This window comes from Streptopelia decaocto (genome assembly GCF_964273445.1).
Source record: "Streptopelia decaocto genome assembly, chromosome: 7".
Classification (NCBI taxonomy): domain Eukaryota; kingdom Metazoa; phylum Chordata; class Aves; order Columbiformes; family Columbidae; genus Streptopelia; species Streptopelia decaocto.
The window spans coordinates 42502594-42523573 of record NC_138661.1 but is presented as its reverse complement, the minus strand read 5'-3'; the positions used below and the strand labels follow the sequence as shown (position 1 = coordinate 42523573).

Sequence of the window (20980 nt, the reverse complement as noted above, 5' to 3'; positions counted from 1 at the left end):
TCCCAGAGCGGAAGGTTGAACAGCCTGGCAGGTTGGCTTCAGTTCCACCTTTCAGACACACACACACAAAAAGGAGGGGGTTCAGATGAATCTCCACCTTTGTTAGGGAATAGAAAACTTCCTTAACAACTTTGGTCATTAAATTACAAAGGTGCTTTTGCAAGATTTGTCATATCTCAGCTTCTGAGTGTAGCCATTTAATGTAATCTTTAGTTTTGAGGTTCTGCAATGCAAAGTAGAATTAATGGTGATGGTCACAGAGTTTCCCAAAATAAATATGCAATTGGAATTCTTAGAAGGCAGCAGATAAATGAAAGGTGAAGAAAATGAAGTAACACATAGGCTCTGACTTGTTAACCTGAATATTATTTTATTGAAAAAGAAAACAATTGTGATAACACTGCAGAAGATGGCACATGGATTAATGTTTTCATAACAGTAAATGGGCAGTAACTTGAGAAACATTCTAAAGAACAATACTGACAAAATTTAGAAAACTTCAGGGATGGCAACGATGAAAAAGCGATAGCATAAAATATAAATCAATTCTAAAATTTCATTTAATGTATTTAACACAGACACCATAATTTACAAACGAGGTCACCAGCTGCGGCAGCTGTAGGTCCCTCAGCTCTTTAGAAAATTAAACTGTTTCTTTACATGTCCAACGGCAAATTTCGAAGCCCAACTGTGTAACTGCATCTTCCTGTTTATGGGTAAAATCTTTTAACTTACCTGGCATTCCAAGCTAACACCTCTTTGGTTCACTGGTGATACTGAAGAGGGAACTGGTGTGGATAATGTAACGGTGGAATAATGATAGAAATTAAAAGGGGCATTGGAAAATCTCATAATCTGGTAGCACAAAACCCATGATTTTATCTTGAACCTAGAGCTCTGTTGGGAACAACTTGCTATTTTCCTGGCTTTTCTGTTTAGTTAGTGAAGCTCACTGGTAATACAGAAAATTTGATCAGCCAGGGTACAGAGACTGTAATGATCTTTCCAGTTATAATTTTCTAAATTGTATGCATTGTGGAATTTAGGTTTGGAAGGGGTCCCAAAAGATCACCCAGTACAGCCTACACTGCATCAAGACTAAATATATCAAGGCTAGTACCAGCATGCTTATCAAACTTTGTTCTTAAAAAATTCCAGTGGAGGAGACTGCCCAGCCCCCTAGACAGTCTGTTCAGTGTTCAAAAATCCTTAGTTGGAATGATGATCAGCAAAATCTTTTAAGCATTTCTTGTCACAAATCAAGTTGTGTTTTTCATGCCCTTCTACTGGAGCCATAGAGAAATGCTGATCAACATCTCCCTAATGAGCTTGTATGTATTGGAAAGCTGCATCTCGCTTGAAGCTTTTATTTTCTTGACTAGGCAAATCTAATTCCTTCAGCTTTTTCTCAAAGGGTTTGTTTTCTAAACTTCTTGTTCTTGTTGTTATTTTCTTTTTTCTCTTCAGCCATGTTTGTATTTCTAAGGTGTTCAGCCAGGACCAAACACTGTGTACCACTCGGGGCTTTGGTACCACACAAAGTTAATAAATCAATTCAATTGTCTTCGATGTGACACACCTGTTCACATTCCAGAATGAAATGCATTTTTTGGCAGTGGCACTACACTGGCGATTTATATTGCCCGCTATCCCTACAACCCTAAGATGTGTTTTTGCTGTATTTCTGTCTAGCTGTGCATTCACATTGTTTATTGACGTCTGTTTCCTAAAAATAATATTTTACATTTTCCATTATTGTTTTTTGACTTGTTGGTTTTTGGACAACCTGTCCAATTTGCCAATAGCATTTATAGCATTTGGGGTGTCTGATCTCATCCTTCCTAGTGTTTGCACCCCCTGCCATTATTTTGAGGGTATCAGGTGGTTTTTAGAACAGATTTTACAAGCATAAATATTGCATTTTCTAAGTTGTCAGTGACCACACTAAAAAAAAGCAAGCTTAGGACAGACCTTGAAATGTGTCTTTCTGAGATGCTTTTGCATTTTGATGAATAACTACTAATGAACACTGTGGTTTTCTCCTATCAAATGCCTCCACACCTTCCACTAGTTGTATTTAAAATGTCATTCTATGAAAATGCCCTGTGAGACAGTGCCAAAAGCCATACAAGATGTGTCATGTCTATTGCATTATTTTTACCCAGTGAGCTTAATGTTACATAAAAAAGGGAACCTGTTTTAGCACAAATGCATTTTGCCATTTTCTATGTGCTCTTTTTTTTTTTTTCATTCTATTAAATTAATTCATTCCATCTCAAATATTTGAAGCACAATTGCTCCAAGGTTTTCTGAACATAGCAATTAAGCTATCTGATCTGTCATTCTCTTCTAGGACACTTGAGGTGTGGAGAAGTATCTTCCCATTCGAATACATTAAAAATACTTCGACAAGTAAGACAAAATCTGCCCATCCTTTTTTTTTTTAACCTCTTCTTAAGGTCTTAGTGGTTTTAAAATAGTTGAAGAGTATTTTTGCTAGTAATCCTACCTTCTTCTGGTTCCTTTCTTATTTTTCCAATGATATTATGTCCTTGGTTGTTTTTCCTGACACAGGGTTGCTATTTGAAATCACTCTGAAAGTGATGCTAACTTTTAGTATTATTTCATAGTAGTTATCTTCTCTCATGGAATTAGTTTATTTCTTCGATGTGTCTGTTTGGAGCAGAACTGGGAGAATTATGTCCTGAAATGGTAATTATGATAATAATCTTCTCCCTGCTCCCTTTATAATGCCTGGTGTGGTTTTTTATGAAGCATGTTGTCATAGAAATGAATTGTTAATTATATTTTAATTACTTCTTTCTCATCTTTCTTACAATACTTGTGTTATATATCACTTATCAGTGATCTATAAATTACTACAAGTTACTTAATAATGTTCTTTCCTCATAGCTGTGCGTAAAAGCAAGTACCTATCTTCTGCATGGGTTGAAGCGCATTCTGATATTTATGCAGTCTTTTTAAAAGTTATTTGGTCTGAAAGAGGCAAGTCCTAAGCATATGGTTCAATTTTGCCAGCATTATTTAGCAACCCTTCTAGTTTTCTTTCAACAAAAATATCTATTTTACACTGCATAAATCTACTTTACAATTATTCCCCAAAGATCCTACATGGAATCAGGACTATATTAATAGTATTGTATCAACAGGTAGGTAACTGAGATGTTTACAATTGAAACTTCCATCTCCTCAACTGCAACCTAATTAGGAGATTGTTGTGAAAGGCAATACTGTGTGCTCCTCTAACATTTCACCAGGAGATTTCAAAATTATAAGACAGAGATAAAATTTAGAGAAGTTGAGCCTGGAGAGGAAAGGGATTTGCCAGAATATAGTGCAAGATGCAGAGAACTAGTAAACACACTTTAACAAATGTAAGTGGGTAAAAACATTTGTTCCCTGGGGAGAGAAGAACTGAAGAGCTAACGAGTGAATTTATTTGTGTTTAGGATAGTATTTTTCAAGAGGCTTTTGTTTCAAACACAGGAAAATACTCATCTCAACTGCTGGAAGACTGTTCCATGACCTAAGTGTATAATTACCAGAAAGTTCTGGGCCCTGTGTCTGTACTTCATCATGTTCAGTACTTCAGCATCTAAAATTTTCACATGCTTCTGTGAGCCTGAAGTCAGCGGGGCTCCTCTGATTTATACTGCCTGAGAATCTAGCCTCAGTAGAGAATATAAACGTAAATGAATTTTGGTTATATTGCCCTGTGTTTTAGGGGGATGCAGTGAGGGTTTTGCATGCTTAGCCTATCAGCCAGCACCCAGTCAGTGCTGTTAACATTTTCTCTCCTGTCTTCAACCCACTGTTCCCAACTCTTCCACGTCAATCATCTTCTACTCTGGTATCTTGGAGTTTATTCCTTTAGAATAATTGCATATTCTTTCCATGCCTCATTCTGTCACTGCTTCGAAGTCAGTGTTAGCATGGAGAGGTGTTTTAATTTCTCCACCTCAATCAGTCCCTTTTGGCTACCTGTATTTGTTGTTACTCCTCTGCCACTCTGTACACTTTGCCGATCAAATGTGAAGAATTCAATGCAGTGGATCTATTCCTACCTTGAAGCAGTGATTCTGCATATAAAGCAAAAAGTCTGTATCTTTTAAAATTTGGGGGCCATATATTGTAAATTTATGCATGATTTGCAGATTACACTTTCTTATGGTCTTCTTGCTCTTGGGGGTTCTCCTCCTCAGTGAAGCTCTGTGTTGGATTATTTTTTTCTTTACATTGAGCTCAATTTGTCAATATTCACTTCCTGCTTTAATTTTATGTCGATGGTTTTAGTAATATCCCTTGTCTTCACTATTTTACACTTATTTAATAGGACTGGCAGAATTTTCTCAATCACATGCTGTTCTGTTCACTTGCTCTGGTGATTCTTTAAAGGAGAGATTAATTGCAGCTTCCTCTGGATTAATCTCTGCGAAAGCTTTAAATAAGACCATTCCTATCACCAGCTCTTTGGTGTCAATTTGACAGAATTCCCATCTTCCCCCTGTGGTCCAGGGTAAGGGCTATCTGAATCAGCTTTCCATTCAAGTTAATACTTTGAAATCAACTGAGATTAATTATTTAACAACAGTTTCTTGCGTTGCCAACCCTGTGTGTTAAAATGTCAAATAATGCCACAGAGGATGATAAAACTGGCTTTAACGAGGGTGTCCAGCGAAAGCCTGTCTGCTTTTAAATGCAGCACAGAGACCAGAAGGCACATAAAACAATTGTCCAAGTGTTAATTTCTACTCCTACAGGCAACGATCCTAGCTTTTCTTTTAGGATATCCGAGATCACACATAATCGGCTGTCTCCGGACGCCGCGTCTGTAAGGAAAACCCCAAAAAGCAGAAAACTTTTAATGAACGGAGGGAAAAACGAGACGTTTCCCTTAGATACCAACATGTACGCTGGGCAAAGGGCTCGGAAATGAGGTGCTTAGAGGCTTTCAGTTTCTGAAGGGCGTTTGGCAAACGGTGTTGGGAGAGGGAGAAAGGCTCTGCCACTTGTCTTGGGTACTGACGGCCACCACAAGCCGGGAAGCGGTGGCTACGCACGGGGGAACCGCTCAGTCCGCGGAGGGTACCGGGCAGCGCTGGGGCGGGCAGCCGAGATCCCGGGGCGATGCTCCACGGCGGCGCTGCGGGAGCGGGGACAGTGAGGGCCGGCATTGACAGGGAGAGCCCCGAGCACCGGGGCCGCTTTAGGAAGGGTTTCCCCGCCCGCAGCGAGGAAGCCTCACCCGGCGTAAGGGCGGAGGGGTGCCGGGGGCGCGGGGTGAGCCCTGGGTTCTCGCCGCGGTGCCGGGCGGAGGCCCCAGGGGATGATGAAACGGGGGGGTGGGGGGGGGTGTCTCACTGCGGAGCCGCTGCCCCAGGACCGCCTCTGCCGCGCGAAAGTTTGCAAAGTGCCTCGGCGCTGGGGGGGAGCGGGGCGGGGGCTGCCCCGGCGGGGCTCCTCCTCCGGGGCCGGGCCTGGGCTCGGGTCGGGCGGAGCGGGGAGCGAGCCCCCAGCCCTGGTGCTGCCGTGGTTGCCGACGGAGTGAGCGGCGGCCAAGCTGGGGTGCTGCGCTCAGGAGGAGCCCGAGACGTCGCTGCGGGCGGCCCGGGGCGCTGCTACCATGAGGCGGCGTGGCGGGGGCTGCCTCTTGCCCGCGCCTCCGCAGCTCCTGCTGCTGCTGCTGGGAGCGCTGCTCCGCGCCAGAGGTAAGCGGCTGCCGCGGCGCTCTCTGCCCCGCGCGGCGCGGGGGGCCCGGCCGCCGTCCCAGGGCTCGGCGGCGGGGAGCCTTTCCCGGGCGGACAGCCCTGCCCCGCCGCGCCGCTTACCTGCCCACGCCCGCCGGGCGGGGAGCCCTGCCTTACTCTGCCCCGCCGCCGCGCTTTGTCCGTGCCCCATCCCGCGCCCGGACGCGGCGTTCTCGCCGTCCCCGTGCCTGGGCGGGCCGGAGCCGCCGGAGTCCCCCGGCAGGTCGGGGCGCGGGTCCCCGTGCGGCGCTGCCCTGACCGGCGGTAGCAGAGGGTCCCCACCGCCCACGCGGCCGCTGCCCCCGCGGAAGTTTGGCGGCGGCGGGCGCGGGCTTTGTTCCCGCGGTGCGAGGGCCGGGGCGGGCGCGCAGGTTGCCTCGGAGGCTGCCGTGCCCGGCGTGTCGGGACAGCCGCCGCTCCGGAGCAGGAATGCAGCCGCGCACCCGCCGCCACGGGCCCCTTAAAGGTACAGCCCGGCTCCGCGGCGGCGCCCCGGGCTCCTTGCCTCGGCGGGACTGGGAGTCCTCCCGCAGCGCCCTGACAGAGCGGGGTCCGGGCAGGAGCGGTACCAGAAATAGTGGCGAGGGGACGGGCTAGCTGCGGTCTTAACGAGCAGGGAAACAGTGCCATGAAGTCTCGTCGGTGAAAACTTAGCTTTGTGGTTGCTCTATCAACTAAAAAGGGATCGCTGTTTCTTCTTCTTGTGCGGTAGTGCTTTATTTTACAAGTGCGCCCGGTGGAGTAGAAAACATCTAAACGTTTTACGGAATTGTTTATCAAGAGTTTGAAGGCTTTTGGGGGAGGGGAGCGGAGAGGAGATACGTACCTCGTTTTTCTCCCTTCACTCCTTTGGCAGCTGCTGTATAATTTCACCCATCCGTTTTCTTCTATGCTACTCTGAAATTACAGGAAGCATTTGCAGTAGTGCTGCTGACCTCCATCATTCTACAAGTATTGCCTCTGGGGCACAATCACATGGGGTTTGGGTTTCAAGTAATATTATTTCTCTTCTAACAAGAAACCTAATTGCAGGCAGCTTTGAGGAAGGTGCTAAACCAGCCTGGAAAGGCTGAGTAGAGGGCTGCAGTTCTGTGTATCAGAAAATCTGCTTTTTAGAAACCAGAAGTACTCTTAAGTTACCAAGTGCCACATGGCTACTTAGCTGCAGTCTAGGAGTGGGAAGGATCTAAAGCAGAGATCTTAGTGTAGGTGCAGATCTAGATGTGTTTTATTTTTGCTGTTACCCAGGTGCTCCTAGTTAATGTGTCTGGGCTGTTAACAGCCATGTGGGGGATGTCTGATTGTAAAGTGCAGGTTTACTCGGTTGTGCCTTGATGTCTCCAGGACACTTTTTATGGCAGTTTGTTTCTCTTTCAAGTAGTTCTCCCATCAGTGCGCTTTCCTGTATCCTTTTGTCAAATTAAAAGTGAGTTCATGATTGGAAGTGCCAGCTGCTTCCAGAAGTGAGCATCCTCTCTTTCCTTCATGGGGAGATACGCTTTGCCATGAGAACACAATTCCTGATCAGTGTTTTTCTTATATGAAGCAAGGGAAAGTACGAGGAGGTATCAGGATGGATGTGGCAGAGGCGATGCCAAAGTTTGTAACGAGTTGGTATTCTTCCTCTTAGTTAGAAATTTTTAATTGTTGTCCCTTAGAAGTACCTTTGCGGGTGGTGTACAGCTCAGCTGTCATAAAACCTCCACAGCCACACAACTCACAATGCCAAACAGGTAAAATGTTAGAAGCTCTTAGTCATTTACCACTGTACCTCAATACAGGAGCAGGTAGAGCAAACAAGCTCACAAGATTGACTTTTAACCCTCCTTAGGTGGGTAATGGCACTTAAGAGGTCCGCAGGTATCTTGAGGTCTTGTGTTGGAGGTAAAAACAGGTATATAGAATGTAAAGCTAGTGGTGTGCACTGCTGCTGCATGGTGATGAAGAAGGGCCTGATACTATGATGGTCTGTGTCAGTATAAATACAGAATGTCACAGAACCTGTCTGGGTAATGTGCTTGCTGTTCTGACTCCTGGAGCTCTGCCAGAAAAATACATAGCTAATATCAGAGCTTCACTCCTCAAACATCTCAACTACATTGTAGAGTCACAAACCTGAATGTGATACCCGTACAGATGTAGAGTTTGCAGTGGATCTCCTCAAGTGGGCTTGGTGTTGCTATTTGTTCTACAGCTCTCAGTCAAGTGCAAGATGCCCATTTTCTTCTTGTCAGCTTGGAGCTGGTAACGTTCTGCTTCCTGAGTGTGCCAGGGTTTACTGTTGATCAGGTTGGATGATAGATGATATTCACAGATCTCGTGATCACCTTGAATTATCTTGACTGATTTTCTAAAATTGAGAGATGCAGTAGGAGCTGACAAGTGTTTGTGATTTTTTTTTTTTTAAAACAATTCTGTGTCTACTAAAATGTGGTAGCATTAGTCGAAAAGCATAAATCTTCCAGTATGAAGTTAATGTTACTCTTTTTATTTAGTGTAGATAAGCTTTCGTTTGTGTGCTTTAGCACTGGTTTCTGCAATAGAGAATCCCTTCTTGCATCCTGGGAGTGTGGGTGTATGATGCAGCAATCGAATTAACAGGTGCTTAGTTATGTAAAGTGCTTGCATTTCCAGAGTGTTTTGTGAACCTTGAAGAGGGATGTTCTGTTTATATGGGCCAGAAAATGGGATTTCAGAAAACTTGGAGCTGTTTCTCTACATTCGGTTCATTGAAGTTACAGAAGAAAATGTGGTTGGGTATAAACATTATCAAATTGTTTGTATTTCAAACTAGAAGGTAGTACTTGCTGTATGTTAACTAGAAAAAGAAATCAAAGTGATCTGTATCATGTTTTTACTCCTAAAAACCTGTAGTTCTCCAGACTGGTGAAATTAACATTAAAAAATAATTAAAACATTCATTCTGTGAGAATGATCTGTAGTCTGATAGTCCTTTTGAATCTTCTTGTGCTCTTGTGAAATAGGCAAATATTATCCTTGTTTTGTAAATGTGGGAAGTGAAGTAGAAATTGTCTTGCCCAAGGCCAACTCCATTTGCCCTAGAATGCAACTTACCATTGAACACAATAGAATATATACTTCATAACACTCATAAAAGCTGATAAAGAGATGCTATCTTGAAAACCAGTCAAGGTTTTAAAAATAGGTTTAAAAAGTAAGTGCACATCCTACACCTTCGTTGAATTCCTCTGCTGCTTGTGACCGTTGTGGATAGTTCTCTTTTTAAAAATACTTCTATTTCTCTTGTTGATGATCAAAAGTTTTATAAAACTGCAGAAATTTTACTGACTCTCCATTGGAAAGTAAATTTTTTTAAAAGAAATGTATAAGAAAAGCGGACACTTTATTTTTCTAGTCCTCTGTTATTTCCATCTTAGCTATTTGTGATGTTATCTGAAGGGGTTTTACATAGTGAGGCGATATATATGCACTGACCATCTTTTAAGATGTCTGGTTTTACCTGATACAACATCCAGAGCTGGAGCTCTGGCATTCAGCAAACCCACTCCATTAATTGGCATACTGTACTTAGTGGCTGCGTTTCACACTAATCATGGCAGAGAACACTAATTGTAATTGTCATCCATAATCTAATGCGCTTGATGGTTAGGCTCTTGCTTTTTGCGTCTGTAGTGCCTGTGGTCCTTTGCCATGGCTGTTACGTTAGGCATTCCTCTTTTATGGGATTTTGTTGTCTATACTGTGTGAAGACTGGGCATTATAATGCTTCTTTAATCTCTTCTGTGTATATTGTCTTCACTGTAGATTTCCATTTCTTTGTACTAAAGATACTAACTCTAAGGATACAGGAGCTTGTGATTCCGTAGGCTTGTGGTTTATTCATCCTGTATATCTGGTCGCTCTGGGACTGTTACCTTGGGAGTATTTGGCTGCCATCCTGTTGTGGGTGAGTTCATGTTCAGGTTTTTCAGCTTTCCAGGCCACTGTTATGCAGAACTGCTTATTAAATGCTGAGGTATTTCAGCCTATGTATTTAGGCTGAGAGACTCTTGAGCTACAGTCAGTATTTCTGTGAGGGGCAGAACTCCTTGGCTGCTATGAGCCTAGATGAAAGGAGACTTGCTATGCAAGAGCGTAAGACTTTATTTACATCAAATGGAGCTGATGTTTGTGGACTTTTGCCTTGCTAAATTGTGGGTAATTGAAACTCCTCATATCAAGGAATTGTGTTTGCTTTTTAAAATAGAAGAAAAAGAAAAACGGGATTGAACAGTTGGGTTCCTGATTCTGATAGAATGAGATACAGGATATAGCAGGATGCTTAATGTTAGCACAACTTCGGGTCGTGAAAGGTAATAACAGAAGCTTCTGTTTTTCATGAGGTGCTTCTTAGGTCAGTAGCTTTTTCTGTATTGAGCCATCCATCATCAAGTCGTAAACCATTAACGGACTGTATTGTAGATGTATATTAAACGTTTGTACTGCAAATTGTAGTTCTGTCAAAAAGTGTATGACAGAAGATGGTGTATGCTCTTGTTTCTCAAGCTGTTGTATGCTAATAGCAACTTTCTGATGCTGGAGTACTCAGAAGAACCAGGTATTTCCCCTGAGTGGGTTAGGGTAAGAAAAAGTATAAGCTCCCTGTACTGTAGGGATGAGGTTGTTTGAAGAAATGTTGTCCAGCAAAGCTTCCAACAGGGAACATGTCTACCTGAAAACAGACCCCATATTCTGTAGCGTCAAGGTGAAGTTTTACTCCTGGAGTCAAATTCACCAGCCGTGAGAGGTCATGGTGACTCTAGGCAGGGGAGACCCCTCTGCTGGCTACCAGCGTGGTGACTTCCTCCCTGTGCCCCGGCAGGGCAGAGGCTTCTGTGTCTCTTTGTTGCTGCCTGACAGCCCCTCCCGGCTGCTGGAGCTTTCTGTTTCTATTGCATAGCAGCAGTTCTTTAATCAGAAATCTTGTTAGTATTCAAGGATAATTGATCCGACTCTCTGGTAGGGGGTGGGGACCCAGCCTTGCGTCCTTCTCCTACTTGCCACCCCCAGTTTGACCCCTGTTGTCTCTTTGTTTTCTCCTGTTAAGTTTGTGCCAGTGATGTGTGTGTGTGCTGGTTTTCCAAGCAGCCTGAAGTTGGCTGTAACCAAGAGCAGCAGTTAAATAGAGCCCGATTTCCCTGCTTCCTGGCGTTTACTTGTTCGACTCCATTTTCTGGTCTTCTGTGTTTTTGATTTGCACAGAAGGAACTTACTCGGTGTCCCCGGGCATCTCTTAAACCCATTAGAACAAACTCCATTATTTTGCTGTACTTAGAAATCCTCCTCCTTTAGTCCCAGCATCCATCAAAATAATGTATCCTCTGTAAGGCCCTCTGGAAAATGTTTAATAGGATCTTTTCAAACTCAAGGAGAGTTCCAGTTGGGAAGGGGGAGGGGAGAAGGCTAATGGAAGATCTGACTGTGACTTGCAGTAAGCCCGAACTTGGCCTGTGTCAGCTCTCCCTTCACCTCCATGCTGAGGCAGTACTGAACAGAGCGGATCCAACACTGGGATCAAAGCTGGAAACAAAAGGCTTTGGGAGAAAAATTTCCCGTCTGGCCAAGAGGCAGCCACACAAAGGTGGTGCATAATTTATCATTCGAGGTTTATTTCTGCTGTGTTCTTTCTGGAGAGGGAAGGAAAAAAGAAGTGACTCTCCTGCTGTTTTGAAGGGGATAAGTGATGGCTTTGGAGACTTGAGGCAGGAAGAGGCTAGAGATACCATGGAGAAACTTTTTCAGTGCAGTTTGTACCCAGCTCCTCTCATCTTAGACATGGTCAGACATTATTTCTGTTGGGGGAGAACCCTATTCTTGCCTTTTGAGGTTTCAGAGAGTGAGTACTTTTAACTCTCTGGTCATCCCCAAGTCTCAGTGTATGGAGTGGTGCTGCTCTTGGCAAAATCAAGTTCTTTGAATTTCTGAGGTAGTTTTCTTGCCTTAAGGATCGGTCTAAGTGCTGTGACGCTGTATAACATGGAGGAAGAGGCTATGTTTGCCCCAAAGGGTTTACAGTCTAAATTAGATATCTGACATCTGATAAGGATCAGGGATGTGATAATTCTAATGAGATAGATAAAGTCCAATATTAAAATAGCATAGCTTTCTAATTAAATTTCCTTTAGCCTTAGTTCACTGGGAAAAGCTTTTGAAAGTTTTTCACTCCAATCATTTCTTTGAACAAAGATAGAGAGGGATTTTTGGGTAGGAGTTGGCATCAAAGGCTGCTGAAAGCTGGTAACTGCAGAAATAAGGATGAGGAAGCAGATGCGAGAGTAGTGTAAACCATGAGGAGGTGGGAAGGGGATGTAGGAGTACAGATGTTAACAGTAGCAAAGATCGGCATTTTGGAAATGAGAGCCAAGGACTCGAGCTGGCAAAGGAACAGAAGAGCAGTCTAAGGAGATCCAAGTGGAGTAATTATATGGGATCTGATGGCAGAAAGAGTTGTTCATTAGGTAGTAGAAAAGATGGAAGTTTTGGAAGTGAAGATGAGGATTGAGCAGAATTTAACTGCTGGGGCAAGGAAAGACTTACTTTAGTAATACTTTAAAGGAGGATGTGAGAACTTGTTAGGGATCCTCAACAGTAGAGTTTCTGATCTAGTGGGGTGATTTTATGAAATATCAGAGCTTAGCAATGGAAGCAGAGATGGGGAAGAGAGAGTGATATTGGCATAGTGCTGAGATGGTGAGCCCATGAGATAATGTAGTGATGGAGCTGTCTGCAGCGGTGGAATGTGGGACCTGTCAGGCTTGGGAACACACACAGCCAGAAGGATTTTTGAGTGGGATGTCCAGGAAGATATTTTGGAGGACAGTCCTGTCTGGAAAAGTATATGAAGTGGGAGGGCAGAGTTGAAGAGAGAAGCTAGGAGGTTGGAGACGATTGCCTGGAAAAAGGCATAACATGAGAATAGGAAGTTACTCTGGGTTTGGAAAGGAGTCTGGGTACAGAAACAACAAGGCTGGTGGCAGAAAATAACACCCTTCCTGGAAAAGGAGACTTCTTGTCCTCATCTCCATTAAGAACTGCTGTGTGAACGAGTGAGTCACTAGTGAGAACAGTTAAAACATAAACGTGATATTCTCAGCATCCTTCTCTGAAAGGCTCATAAGAAGCATTGTGTGACTATGCAGGAGGGCTAGAGAGAAATACGCACTCTGCTCCTTTAGCCTGAATCTCCAGATCTGTTAGTTCATTTGACTTGGTGACAGCTGGTTGTGCCTGGGAGATGTTCTTGCCTAAGTTGCAGCCATTCACTGCAGCAGAACCGTGTCTTGTGGGATCTAGGGTTAGAATAAAGTAAAGACACACCTTCATTATTTTTCTTTGTACTCCCACCCAATTTTAGTTCTGAATTTCCATAGCTGCTGAATAGTCAAATCCTTTATTTGCAACTCTGAGGGCAGGAAAAAAAAAGAAGTCTCGGGACTGTCATTTCCTGCTTCTGTTCCAAGCTCCTGAGGATGAGCCAGGAGGTGGGATAATTCTCTGAATTAAAATTGCATTTTTGAAAAGGAAACCAGCTTTACTGCTGTCCTTTCTTTGAGATTCAGAGTCTGCATCTTATTCAGGCTTGACAAATTTAGGAGATGAGGATTTTGAGGTTGTGTTCCTCTCACCATGATTTTTGAAGCCTGTTACTCTTGAAAACCTTGAATACAGTTTCTTATGGCTGGAGGACATGCCCCTGATTTATGCTGCCTTTTGAAAAGGGCCTTGATCAGCATAGTACCTGTTAGAATGAGGAAAGATATAATGGATCTGGCTGTCAGAAAAAAAATGGCAAGTTTGTGGCATGAGAAAGGAGGATGGATTTGAGGCTGCCATTCTGGAAGTTTTAATAGCCAAGAAGCAGAAGAGTATAGTAATTGGCAAACAGGAATGCTAGTGGACTATCTGCATTTTTGTCATGGATCTCAAATAGAAGTATTCAGTGTCTAAATCTTAGAAAGCATTGTATGGGAGTAGGTGGGAGACTAGGTGAAGTCTTCTGATGAGGGCACTAGTCATTGCTCTGCAAACAGACCTAACTTTAATACAAGGGAAGAACAGGTTGAATGAGAGCTGTATCCATGCAGAGTTCACGTGGTGAATGGATTTTTCTTGGGCATTGACTTGGAAGCAGGGAAGGACTGAATTGGGCTGGTTGGTGCCATAATGGCCCTTTTCTATCTTTGCTGGGCCCTAGGGAAGGTTACCCTTGGGTCTGACTTCTTTCTTGTGCCAGTGACCGACCAGCCACCGCAAGAGGGTGTTGACTCATGAAGAACTGATTTCCTGAGCAGTTAAGATGTCTCTACCACAAGGGTGGTAACCTCATGTGTTGTGCCAGTTTGAGCTGTCACTGCTCATGAATTAACACCAGCCGTAGGCCTTTGTTCACTGCATTTTTGAGTGTAAGGAAGAATTCAGACCTGCAATCAGCCTTACCTTAAACAACAGAAGGCCTTTAGGCCTTTCGGGTGGTGGTGTTTGTTTGTGGTTGGTTTGTTTGTTTTGTGTTTTTTTTCTTCCAGACCCAGGGTTCTTTTATCTGTGGAGCTGGCGGATCTCCTGCCTGTGCCTCAACTCCCCTGCAAGGGCAGATCTGTGATCTTTCCATCTTTATGAGTTACATGGAGTAATTTCTATGCTACCAGTACTCGAGCAGGGAAGAACAACCTTGTTGATCCTTGCCTTCTGCAACCTTCCTCTGTAAACTTACTTGCCTTGAAGTGGCTCATCCACTCACAAGAGAAGCCCATTGTTTCTCTGAGGGTTCTCTTGTTTGTGACCTGCCAGCTATGAACTGGAAGATGAGGAGTTGTAGTCTTCTGCTGCTCTTAGTGCTAATTCAAGGCTAGAGCAATATAAGCTAATTCATTAAGTTTTCCAGTCAACTGTCCCTTAAAAATATCTTTTTCATGCTTCCTTTCTTGCTTCTTATGGTTAGTTCTTTCCCCACAAATCTTCAGAAGTCTGGGAGAAAACATTGAAGCTGGAAGGGAATGTCTAAAAAACCAAAAAGCGATATTTCTTATGATACTCTTTAGTATCCTTTTGTAGGTTAGTTGTGCTGAGGAAGCAAACTCTTGATGACGATAATACTTATGCTGGAGGAAGAACAGAAGCTCAGATGATTACTTTCTGAGAAATGACCCATAAGCAATTTTTGTGCTGCAGATGCTTTGTAACAGACTGGCAGGGAAGAGTGGGTGGCAGGCACTTGCCTACTTTAAGTACTTGTCAAAACTCCCTCTTTAGCTTAATCAGGCACACAAGGCCAAATCTAACACAGTTACAGTTTAAAACCAATAGGAGATACAGGGCAAATTAAAGCTATGTACAATCCATCAGTTGTAGGATAAAAATAAAAATAAACAGTACTCAGACAGAAGCCTTCGAGCGAGGAAGGGAGTGAGGCAGAGATGACATCTTTGGTATGTACATCTTGACTTACCTGCTCAGGTGAAACAGCCTCTGAGCTCAGGCTTCTGCTTAAGTGACTGGGACAGCTGCCAAAACACTTATATTTGCTAGCTAATATACTGCAGTGCATTGGTCCTGCAGGTTAATCTGGGAAAGGAATGGAGTGATATCTGGGTTTGTTTGGGGCTTTTTCTTGAGGCATGTCATAACAACATGCTCTGCACCCTGTATGTCAAGATTTCAAAATAAATGTTGTGGTAAAGCTAAAACTGCCTATTAAAGCGTTGCGAGGAAAGAGGGCCATCAGAGTTATGCCACAGAAGACCAGATATGCCTGGGGACCCAGCTCTTCCGACACTGTAGGCTGCATACCAAGGTCTTTAAGGTATGTGCTGTGTGGCTCTGTGCCTTTTATAGACAAGCAGAAGGGGAGTGGCTCATAGGAGGGAAATGACAGTAACTCCATAAGGAGAGGATTATTCTGTTGCAGGATGGGGCTGGGCTGAGGTGAGCATGCAGAAAGGTCCCTCTGCAGCCCTGCTGTAACCAGCCTCAGGAGCCGCTGCACACCTGCGACTCTGTGCCAGTGTGGCTGTGCTGGCTGTGTAATGTCCCTAACAATTAAGACACATTTCAACTACTCAAACCATGAGAACTGAACAGAATGCTGAGATTTTCCTACTAGAGTGTTTGTGGCAAATTAACCATTTGACTCCCACAAGAATGAACTCCAGAGCTCTGGATGTTCTTGTATTGTAACAGAAGGGAAGTTAACTTTTTTATTTTCAGATGTGCAAAGACATGATAGAACTACATCTATGAAATCTACACAGTAATGGCTAAAGAGTAGAACTGGAAGGATTTCCATTGCTGATCTTTGCATAAAAAGACTTGGTTTTGGTGCTATCTCAGCCAAAGCAGCAAAACCTGTCTCAGCCTAAAAGTGCTAGAGAACCATAGATTGAAACCAAATGAAAATGCTGTCCATTCCTACAAAAAACATTGTTTCTGGGATTTGGCACTCCATTTGAGACTAATGAAGCAAATAGCTTAATCCAAAATCCATCTGTTTGAGAAACTAGTCTGAATCTAAACAACAACACAAGTTTCTGTAACGAAAAAAAAGTCATCCAAACCTACTAGCCAACTAGACTGCCACAAGTTATTGTACACAGTTATTATGCTGGCAGATAGTACCAAAGGAAATGTGCAAAGTCAAGTTGGATTCTTACGAAATACTGAACTGGCATGTGCAACTTTGAATTGGATACAGGGAGAACACCATAAATCAAACAGTAAGTTTGTGGGAAAGAGAAGTAAAAGGAGAGACTGAGAAGGAAATATTCTAATCCTGTGAATAAAATAGAAAAGAAGATTAGAGAGAGCAAGAAAACACTTATCTCACTAGAAATACAACATTATTCCTTTGAATATTTTCATTTCTATTGTTTAACTCCATGCCAAGTGGCCTTCTCTGTTGGAACCTCTGTGGAGGCAGGCGCTTCATATGTTGAATCCACTCTTGGGAGAAGCTGAAGTGTGCTGGCTCGTACATGTGGGTAACACTTGCAGAGCTTGTTTTGCCAATAAAAGTGTCTTTGAATTGACTGTGGTGGGATGTGGTGCAAGTTCTGATGCAACATGAAGCTTTTTGTAAGTGCAGATCTTGATGAGAACTCATCTCTAAAATCTCTAGTAATTTTGTTTTCTTGTTGCTGTTGTGAATTGGCTCCTTCCTTTCTGTGGTCCATTGTTGTATGGTTGGTGTTTGAAAATGAAATTTCTTCCATCTGCTTAAGAAATTTGATTTATCCTTGGAGGCTTGAACTACTGCCTTTGCTAGTAGGAAATAAACAGTGTTCCAACTGTCCCTAATTATCACCTACTTGCCTTCCTGCAGATCCATGTCTCTTTCAAGAGCACTAGAAGAAATGACTTATGGATCACAAATTGCATTTTTTCCTGTCCCCTATTCCTTCATCTCTATCAACTTAGTCCTCTCCCCTTGTTTAAATTTTCTAAATTAAACATACCACTTTGAATGATTGGCTTGCCTAGAACACAGTCCGTGGCTTTTTTTAGGTGACATTAGGAAACTAACTGCAAATGACTTATAAGGGCCCGTTACTGATTTGCAGTAGGGCTTAGTGGGAAACATTATCTTCAAAATACCATTTTTAGAGTAATATAAAGCCCATATTTTGGAATATCAGACTGAGAGGAATTTTTGTTCCTGCTGCCTTTTGCTTTCAGATTATTATTTTTTTTGGTGGAGGTGCTTGGATGTTGTCACTGCTGAGATCTGTTCTCTGCCCACAACGTGTGTGGCTCAGCCTCTGGCTGCACGGCTTCCTTGACCACAGGGTGCGGTTTCATGTTATGCCTCATCTAGTTTAACTGTGGGTTACCCCACAAGAGAGGTCTTGCCCCCTCCTCCCGTTGGTAGGTCTGCTTGCATGTCTGCTGGATAAACGGCTTCAGCTTGTTGATCTCTCACAGAAGTGACCTGCAAAATGGTGAAACCAGTGACACCACAGGCCACGTGGTGTTGGTAAGCTGAAGAGAATTGCTTTTCAGTGAGCTGATCAGCGTAGACTTGATGGAAGAATGGAGTGAGGCAAGACCAGCTGTTTTTTTCGGCACTAGCTTACTGCTGCTTTGCTTTGCTTCACACTAATTTTGAAAGACTTCCTCTGGAAACAAGGGAAGGTGAGAATTCAAGCCCAAGGTTCAGTTTTTATGGCTCATGTAAGCATAAACTTCTTTATTGTATTGTGCTAGTATGACAGTCTTAGTGCTGGATTAGTGTCAAAGTGTGGTGAAAGATCAACCTATGAATGTTGCAGCTGGTGCGGTGCATTAATTGGTGATGCCTTTGTGTTGGGAACTTCTAGTCATTAAGACTGGAAGCAAACACCTACTATCTTGTTTTACTTGGGCTCACACAGGCTTATGTTCTGAGTTGTTGCCAGAGACATGGTCCATCTGATTATGAAAAGCTTTATCCCCTTGCTAGTGCCTTGACTATTCTTCCTTAATCTTGCCTTGTAAATGACTGATGTCTGGCAAAGAGGTTTTTTTTTGACCCATATTTGCAGAATCTGGATCCAAGTTTTGCTTGCTCTCGTCACCCTTCTCCACTGATGCAGCGGAGTGTCGTGGTTTGGCAAGCCTGGCCTGGGCATGGACACAAAAGGAGGCCCAATCCCACCCTTCTCCAGAGCTGATGCAGAAATGGCAGCACTTATGCTAAATGTCTGGTTAGTCAAAGGAAGACAGAGCTAGCTGTTTGGAAACGTGAGCTGCCCAAACAGCCATTCCTTTTCTCCTTGAATGAGTATGTGGCAGGCTGAAGGGGAAGATCTACATGGGCTGCATCTCACACATGAATTGTCAATTGGATCATGTAAAGATTCACTCTGATGGAAATCAGAGCTTCACAGTGTTACATGCAGCGTGTGTGTACAATAAGGACAGTGCCTCCTCTGAAGAGTTCATAATTTCTACATGTAATAAATTGACAGATGTATTGAACAAGAGAAAAAAACACAATGAAATACTGATTAACATAATAAATAGAGGCTCCACTTAAATGCTATGCATTTGAGTCCATATGTTGATATTCCTTGTCCTGTTCTCTGCATCCCCAAAATATCTTTGTGTTTGAGCTGCCTTTCTCTTTTTCTCTCCTCTGACATGCTGCATGCAACGTTATCACAATTAAGTAGACGCATTTGTTATGTTTGGGGTCTGATACTGGGAGAGTGAAAATTCTTCTCAGATGTAATGCTCTTCTAAGACAATTTATTTGCTGTTTTTGTCCTAGGTAGTGCATGTTCCTGTTATCTGCCAGCATGTTCAGTAAATGGTTAGCATTAGTCTAATGAGGGGTATCATGTCTGAACCCAGCTTGCAAAGATCTCCTCTGCCTCTGTGACTCTTCCACCCTTTCCCCTATCCTGACAGTAGCAGCTTGTAGGCTGGATCGCAAATGGATATTTAACCATGTAACTGCAAAGATGAAGAAATTTGAGAACAGAAGCATAACTTGGACTTGTTTGGGAATTCAAGTGTTAAACCCTGGATTCCTGACTTGGGATAGTTTAGCTGTGGCCAAATTTAAATAGTAATTATTGAATGTTTCTTTTTGCTGCTTTGTAGCAGCAAGCTAAATTGCTGGGTAGAATTCTGTGAATATGCACGTAATTGGCTTCAGTGGCCATATTTACCCAATAGCTTAAGTGATTTTCCCCATAACCTTTGGAGATCATCTGTACAGAACTTAACTTGCGAGTGTCCTCTTTACAAGCTGTGACATAAATGTTCCCTATGGTTGTTGGGCCAGGTGTGCTAATGGCTAGTTGTTTTGTTTTGTTTTGGTTTTTTTTTCCCCTAAGGATAGTTGACCACTCAATTTTGGACCCTACAGAATTTTTTCTTGGAAGGGTAAAGAACTGAACCATGGTGACTGGTTTGTTAAGAGTTGTTTTTGTCTGCATACTGAAGTCAGTGGCTTTTTCCCAGATTAGAATGTTGCATTTTTAAACATTTACTGTACTCAAGAGCAAAATGATCTAATTCACCATGTTTATTCATTTTCATAAGAATTTTCAGCTCAGTAGCATGGGTATCCTACTTCTAAATGTACAAACACTTGGTAAACAGACTGTAAGAAGAAAATAACTCTTGAGCCACTGTAGTAAATATGTCTGTAAAGCCTAAAACAGGAAATGACCCCAACTTCTTCTGTCAGTTTGGCTCTGAGGCCGTGATTCTGCAAGCAGTGAAGCAAAGGGAGGAATTAAACTGGGCTGAGCGAGGAGGAGCTGGAAGATAATGTGCATCTTTTTGCTGCTCATTGTCCACTGGACCTCTTCCCGTCTGTTTTTTACGAGGCTGCACAAAGCTGTGCCATCTCATGGGGGTCATGGGACTGGGAGTAGGGGAAGGAGGGCTGGGAACTCTTTATGCTAGCACTGCTGATAGATATGAAACCACAGCCTTGACGTTTCTTTCTCCTTTTGAGCAAGTATCAGTGTGTTTCTGGAGGACCTGAGAGCTGTGCTATCACTTAAGCATAGTCAAATCAAGGCTGCTTCCTGTCCTTTGCTTATCATGCACAGAAGAGGGTTTGTTTTGGGAGGATATCTAGCAAAGAAATCAAGAAAGTAAGTTATAGCATGAAAGGCAGATGACATCTTCCTCACAGAAAACAGTCCTCTTCTTCTGAGGACTTGGTACCTAAATCATCTTGCATGTATTCCAGTTTGCCAAGTGTTTGTGCAGTTATAAGGAGGGACATGGGAACGATTTCCAGGATGCTGTTGCTGTTTGTATTTCCAAATTATTTGATAGTGTACAATAAAAAAATGGAGGGAGGGGAATTAACCTCTTGGCACACTCATCAGAATCGGAAATTAATGGACCATGTTCGATCTTGGAATAAAGGACCAGGAGTTGGGAAAGCTGACTGAGCTCAGCCTGTGAGATGTATGTGCTATCATGTGTATGGCTTAGTGGCGTATTGTGTCTTCAGTAGATCTGATCTTGACTCATCAAGGCTTGTTGGCTGTCAGGGTCCGAATGTACCAGATGTTCTTGCTTAGAGAGTGATCTGTAGGAATAAAGGTTATGTTCTTACAGTGTCTGAGAATGGCAGTGTATGGTACCAGAAATATTTAGCAAATTTAGTCAAGATACAGACTGCACACTAAGGCCTTTTTCCCCACCACAAAAATATCTCTGTTTGTTTGTTTGTGGTTTTTTGTTTTTGTTTT

At 43.1% G+C, this 20980-nt stretch overlaps 1 protein-coding gene across 2 annotated transcripts in view; it reads left to right on the top strand.

Annotated features, from left to right (window-relative positions):
• The first annotated feature begins 5596 nt into the window (after nt 1–5596).
• Nucleotides 5597–20980, top strand: part of LRP4 (LDL receptor related protein 4) — an 84230-nt gene continuing 68846 nt past the window's right edge. For both annotated transcript variants that reach the window (XM_082059200.1, XM_082059199.1), the window contains exon 1: nt 5597–5729. In XM_082059200.1, coding sequence (XP_081915326.1) covers nt 5645–5729 — 85 coding nt within the window. In that variant the 5' untranslated portion in view covers nt 5597–5644. The remainder of the gene's footprint in view (nt 5730–20980) is intronic.